This window comes from Liolophura sinensis, chromosome 11 (genome assembly GCF_032854445.1).
Source record: "Liolophura sinensis isolate JHLJ2023 chromosome 11, CUHK_Ljap_v2, whole genome shotgun sequence".
NCBI lineage: Eukaryota > Metazoa > Mollusca > Polyplacophora > Chitonida > Chitonidae > Liolophura > Liolophura sinensis.
In genome coordinates, this window is record NC_088305.1 from 8,752,801 (window position 1) to 8,764,639 (window position 11,839).

The 11,839-nt window shown below is 39.7% G+C and overlaps 1 protein-coding gene across 1 annotated transcript in view; it reads left to right on the forward strand.

Annotated features, from left to right (window-relative positions):
• Positions 1–11,049, forward strand: part of LOC135477834 (glucocorticoid-induced transcript 1 protein-like) — a 28,113-nt gene extending 17,064 nt beyond the window's left edge. The window contains exons 3-5 of the mRNA XM_064758038.1: positions 602–697; positions 5,372–5,578; positions 10,927–11,049. Of these exons, the coding sequence (XP_064614108.1) occupies positions 602–697; positions 5,372–5,578; positions 10,927–11,049 (426 nt within the window). The remainder of the gene's footprint in view (positions 1–601; positions 698–5,371; positions 5,579–10,926) is intronic.
• Positions 11,050–11,839: the final 790 nt, after the last annotated feature.

The following is an 11,839-nucleotide window of genomic DNA, read 5'->3' on the forward strand; positions in this document are numbered from 1 at the left end:
GAAGCCCAGTCTTGGAACAGACCCAAGACTGCCCAAGGCTACTGTATGTGCAGGCTGGAATTTCCAATCAGATAAGAGGCCTAATGCTGTGGAGGTAAAAGGTGGAAAGAGTTTTCCCCCTTGAATCAGTCGATTGTAATCTTGTTGGTTGTTAGTACTTGTGATCACTGAATGGTTACAACACATTTTCCATCTTCTTTTGAGAATTACATATCATAATTATATCATAATTTTATCATAATTTTTGTTTTTGCACTGAAAATAGACACATATTTTTTTTTGTAAGGTATAAAAATTCATTTTGGAGATTTATTGTTGCAGTACTTACAAAACATGTACCTGTACCTGTTAATTTAATAGAAATCTGCAAAAGTTAAATTTAAGACAATTTCCCTGCCATAAAGTTTCCTAAGTACTCCTATAACTTTGGCAGTCGATTAAATGAACTGAAAAATAAGAAGGTGGGTCAAATTAGACCGTTATCTGCTCAATTTTTTCCGAAAGTAGCAGGTAGCTGGTACCTGTACTTGTGTGTCTGATAAACCCTTTACATTGACATTTATGATATTTGTGGGGTTTTTTTTTGTTTGTTTTTTTTTAGACGCCTGATGACTGGGAGGTTCCCTCGACAACTGAGGGGAAGAGAAAAGGCCACAAGAGGTCTGCCTCACTGGGAAATGGGGATCAAATTAAAGAAGTAAGAGATACATATATTGACTAAATTTTTCTTGCAGTTTTCTTGTCAGCAAAGACTCCATCTTTTAAAATTGGCCATTTGGTTAGATTTGTTTGTTTATTTGATCAATTTTTTTTTCTTCTTTTTGCCATTCTTGGGATGTTTTAGTTGTGTGGTGATTGTTGGAGGAATACCCATGCCTGGCAACTCGCGCTATTTTGACGTGAATGTCATGTTTTTTTTTTAATTAAAAATCATGTCCTTAGTCATGTATTAAATTTCCCTTTTTTTTTGTTTTGCATAAAATGTTTTGTAATGTGTGGTATTTTCATCTTGCATAAGGTGAAATAACAAATTGTATACTTGTCAGCAAAAATCTTCCAAAGCATAGTTAAAAATACACAAAATCACTTTTTCCTCCTACCCCTCCAGGAATTTGCCTCAGACCCTGGCTGTTTGTTTTCTGGTTTGAGTTGACAGTCCCCCAATACCCAGGGTAAACCACTGAGTTTTGGGAAGATACTGATGAACTTTCCCACGTGTGACGTTCAGATATGCACATGATATGATATTGGTGGAAGACAAGTTGTCTTCAGTGTTAGACTGCACACACAACCACACCGGGCAATGTTAAACGCATTTTGTTACCCTGGCCCCAAAAGTGGTGAGATTGAGAAAATCTACAAATTCCCTTTCCGTGGCCAGATTTGAACCATGGCCTCCAGTGCCCCTTCAGTTGAAAGAGAGGTGCTATTAGCGACTAGACCATTGCCTGTTTCCTCTCACATTGTTAGCAGTATTTTGTTCAAGTTCACAGTTCACCTCTTTCTTGCTAGTGAAGCTCAGTGTGCTAACACAGCTTCAGCAGGATTGCACCCTGTTTGTAAGTCTGTCACTCTAGCTTTCTATACATATTTTGAAAACAGTTCTTTTCATGTATTGAAATGAAATATGGCACATGGCTTCACTACACTAAGTTACATATCAAGTTTGAGTTTCGGTGTCCATACATTCAATTTGTTTTGTTATTTGCTGCCACATGTATTAAAGCATTTTCAAGAACAGTTAGAATAAAATCCTGTAGGAGGTAAACTGACAAGAAGCCGTATTTCATCAGTTACGTGTGACGATTTGCTAAGCATCACTATTGTTGCTCCTCTGGTTTTGCTCTCGATGTTGTTTTTTTTTTTAAACTAAATTCTGCATGTTTTCATTAGTTGATACATGTAATCATGGACATATATATGTATTCAGTCTTGAAGAATCCTGTCATATGAATATGTACTGCGAAACTCTTCTCTAAATCAATAGATTTTTAAGGGGAAATGATTCATTTCAGGAAACATCTAGGGAGAACAACTTGACATTCTGTTATCTAATAGATTGTTCATGCTAGCCTTGGTCTGTAGAAGCCAATTGTCAGCAAACTTCTGGGTTTTATCCACGTGTTAAATGGACGCTGACATCAGTCTGATTCAGGAGACATGAGTCATCATAACCCCATGAACACGGTGAACAAATAGTTTGTTTGCAGAATTCGGAGTATCGAGAAAAATGCTCTTCATCTGCTGATTTCGCAGATTGGTTCAAATGGGAGCATAGTGAATGACCAAATTCAATGCCTGAAAAAAAAGAAAAAAAAAGTTAGGAGGAGGCAGAAAATTTTAAGTATTGTATGCGTCTTTGCTTCCATTAATTTGAGTATTCAAGATTTGGTGCCCTTAAAATTTGCATAATTTACAATTATACAATGATACTTTTAGCCAAGACCTGTTTCACAGAGACAGAAGTTCGAGTGATGTATTTTATAATGAAAGCACTCGGATAGTTGCCAGTGCTTAACATCTGCATGGGAGCCTCCCTGGCACAGTCGATTAGCACGCTAGCGCAGTCTCTCACCCATGCGGTCGCTGTGAGTTCAAGTCCAGCTCATGCTGGCTTCCTCTCCGGCCGTACGTGGGATGGTCTGCAGCAACCTGCGGATGGTCGTGGGTTTCCCCAGGGCTGTGCCCGGTTCCTCCCGCCATAATGCTGGCCGCCATCATATAAGTGAAATATTTTTGAGTACGGCGTAAAACCCCAATCAAATAAATAAATTAACATCTGCATGTACTACCATTTGCTTATGAGGAAAACTGTCTTACACGTCATGTTCTGATATTTCTGTTTGTTGGTACATGCCTCTGTTGGTAAACATTTTGACATTACCTCTATGTCTACAGAACCGCTTCACCAAATAATTAAGAAAAGAATGAATGAATATGGCTTAAAACCATGTCAGCAATATTTCAGCAGTTTTGTGACAAGAACATATTTTAATAGTCCAGGAAGCAGTGACGGCTTTTTTTTTGATGTGATGAGATTATCAGAAACAAGATGATTTTGTCTCTACTACAAAATGAAAAGTTTATCGTGAGTGAATTTTATGGCTTTAAAAGTATACCCTCATTTGCAATTTATTGTGTTTCTTCCTGCCAACGTGATCAACGCCGTTGTTTGAAGAACTGTTTCACAAAAGACGACTGTGTGTATTTCAATCATGACCATTAAGCCTGATGGCGTTGTCTGTTGTATATATTCCAGTGTCAGTAGATAAGGTGACTTATAGATTTATACTTCATCTGTCAGTCTGTCTATTAGTCTATCATAAATCAGTTTATCAGATTTTTTAGTAAAATAGATCACCACCCTTCACAAAGCACCTGACAAACCTTCTGAGTTAAAGCTGGAGCTGAAGCACACAGAGCTGGATTTGAACCTGTGACTTCAGTGGCCAAGTGTACATGTATGATTGTCCAAAACCACCTGAGCCAGAAATCCTCTGTAGTTCCACGTAAATGTACAAATGTATTGAAATGACCTAAAATTTAAGTTCTTTTGGTTTAGGAAAGGTATGATGAGGTTTGTTCATAAGATACAATGCACCGTGTACATTTATGGTGAAAAGTGTATGTTTCAGCACCAAAAGTACTTTATGTTTTAAAACATAAAAAAGTTTTATGATCATAACTTGCCTTTAAAAATGAACTATTGCATCAGTTTCTTGGGGTAAATACAGAACTTTTAGGATTGCAGATGTGTGAATATAGGCAAAAAGCTGTGATACGAGAGCAAACATATATATGTATATATTCATAGATAAAGTATTCCCACAGGAAGTCTGGGTCTCCGTGGCTCAGTTAGTTAGCGCACTAGTGCAGCGTAATGACCCTGGAGTCTCTCACCAATGTGGTTGCAGTGAATTCCATATCCAACTCTTGCAGTCTTCCTCTCCGGTACATGGGAAGGTCTGTCGGCAACCTGCGGATGGTTGTGGGTTTCCACCCACCATAATGCTGGCCACCGTCGTATAGGTGAGATATTCTCTCCGGCCATAAGTGGGAAGGTCTTCCAGCAACCTGCAGATGGTCGTGGGTTTCCCCCGGGCTGTGCCCGGTTTCCACCCACCATAATGCTGGCCGCTGTCGAATAAGTGAAATATTCTTGAGTGCGGCGTACAACACCAATCAAATATAATCAAATATAAATAAATATTCCGCAGGAAGTTTAGAAAGCATAACTGCCGTCTTTCACAAATGAGATATCGTATTTCAAAGTAACTAAAGTCACACACACTGAGTCAATCCAAAGGCACTGCCATTTAATCAGGTTTGTCTGGTCAGAAGCAAGTTATTATTCTCTGTTTCTGCTAATCTCACCTGATACCTGTTTTGCCTTTCAACTAGATATGACTTGATGTGTTTGAGCGATGTTCCGTCATGTTTTCTGTTGCCCTAACATGGCACATCCTATAGCCTAGATAGAAGTTATTATTGTTGATTTCTATAGAGCTACAAAACATTTCTGTGACCTGCCCTGATGGCTCACCTGGCAGAGCGTCTGCTTTCGGGAGTGGTAGATACAGGGTCAATCCTGGATCGGGTCTCACCTAAGACCTTAAAAGAGGAAGTTGTAGCTTCTTCGCTTGGCATTTAGCATAAAGGGGATAGTGCAACGACTGGTTGACCTGTAGTAGTTTAATGGCTTGGATGGTGCGGCTTACTTGCCTTCGGTAAATCGTCGCATTCAAGCAGCACTAGATAAAAGAGGGGTAGAAATCTCTCCTGCAAGAAAGTTGCAAATTACATGCACTCTAAGGACTCCTTAAATCCAAAGCACTTGCTCGCTCCCTGACTTTTAACTCATTTGCTACCACAACGTCATACAGCCCTCACTACTGCAACCCTGTTCACCGCTTGGTCCCCAGCAGGCCACAGCAGAAATACAATTTTACACTAAAAAATTCAAAGTTTTTGTTTTATGATTTTTGGATAATTCCACCATCAGATTTTCCGTGGCAGTTGGTATTTTTTGCTCTCTGAAGCGTGTAAACATTAACTTAATCACTTTGTTAGAACAATGTATCTCTTCATTTGAGTAAAATTGCCATAAAAAAAGGTGTGAGAGCTTGAAAATTGGTCGTTTCCATAGTTTGAGTTGTTGTTGTTAGAGGTAGTGTATTACGTGGCTTGATCCATTCGCGGGGAAATGAGGTCCTGTCAATTGTGCGGCTTGAACTGCTCGCGGGGACCAAGGGGTATGGCTAGGCTGCGGCTTAAGCCGCTCCCGGTAGCCAAAGAGTTAAATAACTTAGGTTATATTATTTTTTGCCTTTTCTTTTAGTAACTAACTTTTTTTGTTTTTTGTTCTGGACAGTTCCGACAGAGATTACAGAGAGGCAGCAAACAGAGTGAAACGACCAAGCAGAGGCAGAGTCCCATCCCTGGGAACCACCTGGCTCTGTCCACAGCCCCACCCTCCTCCAACTACATGCAGTCTAAAGCTATTGTGATTCCCACATACATTCCCAAGTCCAATGGGCCCAGGGCTTACCCCAGAAATAGTGTGGAGGGTCTCAATCCAGTGAGTTGTCTCTTCATTGACTTCATTATATTTTACGTGTTCGAAGGGACTTTTTTAAAATTATGAATTAGTAGATGATCATTAAAAATGCATATATGTCGTTATAAAATGTTTACTGCATGTGGTGATTTAAGACAACAAAGTTGGAAAGTCCATATTTTGTTTTTCTCATTATGAGTGTATGTGTAGTACCTCTACTACAGTAAAACAAACCCGTGTGTGGGTATGGCCTGAACCAAGTGAGCAGCTCTCTGTCACTTCAGATGTAGCACTTATAGGGTCGGTTTAACAAACCCGTGTGTGGGTATGGCCTGAACCTAGTGAGTAGCTTTCTGACAGTTCAGATGTAGCACTTCTAGAGTCGGTTTAACAAACCCGTGTGTGGGTATGGCCTGAACCAAGTGAGCAGTTCTCTGTCACTTCAGATGTAGCACTTCTAGAGTCGGTTTAACAAACCCGTGTGTGGGTATGGCCTGAACCAAGCGAGTAGCTCTCTGACAGTTCAGATGTAGCACTTCTAGAGTCGGTTTAACAAACCCATGTGTGGGTATGGCCTGAACCAAGTGAGCAGCTCTCTGTCACTTCAGATGTAGCACTTCTAGAGTCGGTTTAACAAACCCGTGTGTGGGTATGGCCTGAACCAAGTGAGTAGCTCTCTGACAGTTCAGATGTAGCACTTCTAGAGTCGGTTTAACAAACCCGTGTGTGGGTATGGCCTGAACCAAGTGAGCAGCTCTCCGTCACTTCAGATGTAGCATCTCTGTCGTCAGTTAAACAAACGTGTGTGTGGGTATGGCCTGAACCGAGCGATCACCTCTGTCACTTCTGATGTAACACCTTTAGAGTCAGTTAAACAAACCCGTGTGTGGGTATGGCGTGAACAGAATGAGCAGCTCTCTGTCACTTGAGATGTAGCATCTCCAGTGTCCGTGAAACAAACCTGTGTCTAGGTGTTGCCTGATCCAAGCATACAGCTCTGTGTAACTTTAGACGTAGTGCCATCAGAGTTGGTTAAACAAACCTGAGCATGGCCTGAGCCAACTCTGTATTACTTCAGATGTAACTTTCCAGAGTCTGTGAAACAAATGTATGTCTGGGTATGGCCTGAACTTTGCACACTACTTCAGATGTAGTGTCTCCAGCCAATTCAGCAAAGTTGTGTCAAGGCATGGCCTGAGCTGGACACATGGCTTTGTATCACTTTAGATGTAGCGCTTCCCAGAGTCTGTGAAACAAATGTATGTCTTGGTATGGCCTGAGCTGCCCACACTGCTCTGTATCACTTTAGATGTAGCGCCTCCCAGAGTCTGTGAAACAAATGTATGTCTGGGTATGGCCTGAGCTACGCACACAGCTTTGTATCACTTCAGATGTAGCACCTCCCAGAGTCTGTTAAACAAATGTATGTCTGGGTATGGCCTGAGCCAAGCATAGGGCTCAGTGAGTCACCTCAGATGTAGCCTCAGAAGCCAGGCAGCTGCTGGAGGATGCAGTATTATTATGTCTGGCCATGGAGGAGGCTGGGGCCTGGCTGCATCAGGCTGTGATTTAGTGAGTACTTGGTTTTTTGACCATTTTCTCTTGTTCTGTGTGTCTGGAGATATAGAGTTCAGCATGGTTCATGTATGTATTGGGGACTCCCTATGTTGGGCATAGCAAAAGTGTAGCATTTTGATGTTAATACCAGGCAACATGATGTGTGTATGGTAACTGAGATTTTCGTACGTTTGAGCCATGTCTCTTACGGTATGATCTCATTTACATGTGTGTATGATAGATTGTTCATGTTAAGGGTTTTGGGTTTGGGTAAGTCATGGGCTCTGCAGTCTACTAGCATGCAGAATAAATGTTTCGCCTTGATTCCACTAATGTGGGCCATATGTGAACATGTGTGTTATCAATGGCGGTCATCCTCCAAAACGCTGTCAGTAAGCTGCCTTATGATCATTAGTTTTCCACAACAATATATGAAGAAATTTCCTCTTAACACATGCCGGAGGACTGAGATCTAGCAGATACACATGTACATGTATAAGTTAAGGCAGGGGGTATCTCAGTGTCGCCCTTTGAGACGCCTTAATCTGATAAAATTAACATGGGAGAAATGTTGAAAATAGAAAAAAATTGCGAATAAGACCACCTGATTTCAAATTCTGGCTAAAATTACACATAACATGTATGTAGAGATGTTAGGTCTACTGTACCAAATCACTTGTGACTAATGCTTCGCAGGTTCAAGCTTACTACAGTATATGTACATATTTTCAGTGTCTTTTCAACGCTTTATTGCATGTACATGTATGTGTTGCAGGAGCTCTGACTTAGGGGTTTCTGAGGGTTTCTTTTGTTTCCAATCGGTACATGTCCATGGTGGATTAAAGAATTTAGATGTAGTACGTGCAATGGGTGTGGTGTGAACAGTATACAGTGTAGCTGACTGGCTAGCTGGCCAGGCCAGGGATAGTTGTGTGGCGGCTGTGACTTGGGATTGGCTTAGCCGGGTGCAGTATTGATAATTCTCACTGCAGCATTGCTGACAGCCCCATGAGGTGACTTTGACACTAGGCACAGGCATTTAAATTCAGAGTATGTGTGCAAGTTTACAACCACATGTACATGAGTGCATGTTCCATACATGTGTGCAAGTTTACAACCACATGTACATGAGTGCATGTTCCATACATGTGTGCAAGTTTACAACCACATGTACATGAGTGCATGTTCCATCCATGTGTGCAAGTTTACAACCACATGTACATGAGTGCATGTTCCATCCATGTGTGCAAGTTTACAACCACATGTACATGAGTGCATGTTCCATCCATGTGTGCAAGTTTACAACCACATGTACATGAGTGCATGTTCCATCCATGTGTGCAAGTTTACAACCACATGTACATGAATGCATGTTCCATCCATGAGTGCAAGTTTACAACCACATGTGCTGGTTGTCATTACTGTACATAGCAGATACACATGTAGGATTGTGTATAGTAGGATTGTATACCAGGTTCAAAGGAATACACTTATGCCTCCTACGCATTTGCTGGAACCTTGCCATAAACAGCTTGTGTTACCCTGCTGTTTTAATTGATTTAAGACAAGAACAAGTGAAATTTGATACGCAGGGAACTGATGTTGACTTGGAGGAGTCTGTTTCGGCATTTTTGTATGCGCACCATGTTCTTCAATACGGTCGGGTTATGTTTTCTATATTTAATATGTTATATCAATTTAAGGTTGTACGTGTCAGGTTGTCAATTTGTGACGTGATTTCAGACTCCTGAAGCCAAAATTGTTGAGGATCAATTTTCTGTTTATTCTTTGGCTTCGCTATTTTGAAGCCTGCTGCTATTTGGGCATATACGCTATCCACGTACATTGACTGTTTTTACTACCATTTATAGACTTGTGTGGTAAAAAATTTTCTAAAGTGTTATACACAACAAAATACTTAATATTACGTTCCTCCAAGGACCAGAGACATTATGTCTTGACATAATCTAACTTATTTACAGACACAATTATTCACTTGCTTTTGTGTTCAGTAGTGCTTGGCTACACCATTCAATAAATGTTTGTTAAACTTCAAAAGCTTTGTCAAAGCACTCACATTTACTGACAGCAACATTTATAAAACTGAATATATATTTGTAAAAATGGTAGAAAAAAAAAATGAAAATGTTTATAAGGTATTGTTAGTAAGAATTAGCACATTTATGAATCCCTGGCTTTCTGTTTAGAAGTGAAAAATTGATGATCATTCATTTTTAAGCAGATTATTCATTTTTAAGCAGATGATTATTCATTTTTCACTATTATAAAAGTGAAATATTCTGGAGGACAGTGTAAAACATCAATCAAGCAAATAAATAAAATGTCCATATTTTTTAATATGTACATGTAGATGTTACACTGATGCAGCACATTCAGATATATGTAACTTGCCTTGACTATTAAGGTTAAACCACCCAGTATATGAGAAAAGTAGTATTCATAGGAGGCTTAATCACAAGCCTCAGGAGATCATGTAAACTAAATGCTACACACTTAAGCTTGTTCTAGATTTTCATTTTTTTTTCCTCTCTCTCTCTCTCTTTGAAAGCTTTTTAAAGTTTACAGCCCTGGATAATGAACTTCAAGTGTTTTTGACTTTTCACTCGCGTATTGACATTTTGGAACCCTGCCAAGATATTTATGTAAAGATGTTAGGTTTGGCTTACAAACTGTGTTATACACATGGTCGCCCAGCTAATTAAAGTCACATCCGCTATACACTCGTATGTTATTGCATATGCACATGCCCTCCAGCTCAATGTGCATGACTTTGTAGCGTAACTTTTGTGTAGAATTCTGTAAAGTATTGTTCCATTGTAATGCTAATTGGTCAAGGTCAAGGAAGAGTGAGTTAAAAGCCTCTTTACAAATGCATGCACTCGTAAACAGTTGTTTTCTTTTTGAAGGAACTGTCCACTGTGTTTCAAAAACAAGCCACATGCACCAGTGCTGGATGTTAATACTTGCGAACAGGAAAATACCACCAGACTTATATAAGCAATTATCTAATACATAGATATTACATGTACATGAAGCCGTGTTCCATTCATTTTGAAGCTGTCAAATGCATTTTATACATAGATTGCTTTTGCCTGGTTGGTATTCATATACACACCCTAATTCCTCAGCATAATCACTTGTGGAAAAAAAAGCTCCCTGTACTGTATTTTTAAATTTGATTCTGGAGACAGCATTGTTTATGTTAGTCAATTTCAGGGCTCAAAAAAAAAGTATAATTTGAACACAGAATAGTGCTGAAGAAAGCGCTGAAGAATTACAGTACACGTATGTACAGGATAACTCTGGTCATGTCTGAGCTTCATAGGTGTAACTCCTCTGATTGTTGGGTCACCTGATCTGCTTCTCTTAGCCAGCATACATGGAATTGCAACATGAATACTCAGTGTCTTGTTTTGTCATGTGTTAGTATATTTTATGTACAATGTATACAAATCTTAACTTTTTACACAAACAAATATAATTTTTACCTTCTGTATTACTAATATCTGTCAAGTCCAGCTCGTGCTGGCTTCCTCTCCGGTCGGACGTGGGAAGGTCTGACAACAACCTACAGATGGTTGTGGGTTTCCTCCCTGGCTCTGCCAGGTTTCTTCCCACCGTAATGCTGTAATAAGTGAAATATTCTTGAGCACAGCGTAAAACAGCAATCAGATAAATAAATACTGATACCATGCTGAACATTAGAGGATTTATCCTCTGACTCTAGTGTCCTTCCTTTAAAGCCTAGACCTTGTCTCAGCCCTCATGTTAATTTCTGCGGCTGTCCCTAGAGGCTTGACAGTCGCATCAGTTCACAGGCTTCTGGAAGACGAATGGGCTCTAGTATGGCCACGCATGCAGGGGCTGTCCTCGCCCTTCTACCAGCGGGCAGTTCACTAAGGCTAATCCCATAATTCCTCGCTTTTTACTGCATCGCAGAGCATATTGTTGCGTTGGTCTTTGATCTGTGAATCTCTGATGTCTGTGAAGTTGCTCAGCTGTTCATTGGGGACTATTCCTAAGGTGGTGCCATGGTTCTTTATTAGACGACAGTTTCTTACGAATAGCGTAAAACCATCTCAAATTGCTGAGTGTATTTTTAACTGCAGTCATTATACGGGGAATGACTGCTGGTATGTGTACATGTTGTAGGTCTCTAGTGTAGTTAAGTATTAATTTCTATATGTATACACATAGATATAAAAGTACAAGAAAACCTTCTCAGTTTTTTTCTAAGCAGTTTCAAAATGATTTGAACTACAGTTTTCCTCACCCAAGTGGTCAGTCTGGAAATTAAGTACTCTCTACCCTGCAGTTGTGTCAATGGTGATAGCTGTGAAAACAACAGTCTGGGTGGAAAGACCAAAGAAAATGGAAATTATGCAAAGTATTGTTAGATGACAATATAGGCAGGTTAAATATGTATACATTAAATATGCATAATTTCACTGCTTTTACACTATTTAGTGTCATGATAGCAACATGTATATAATACACGTACCTTTGAAGTCAGTTCAGAATTATTTTTGTTTACACTATTTAGTGTCATGATAGCAACATGTATATAATACATGTACCTTTGAAGTCAGTTCAGAATTATTTTTGTTTACACTCTTTAGTGTCATGATAGCAACAAGTATATAATACATGTACGTTTGAAGTCAGTTCAGAATTATTTTTGTTTACACTATTTAGTGTCATGAT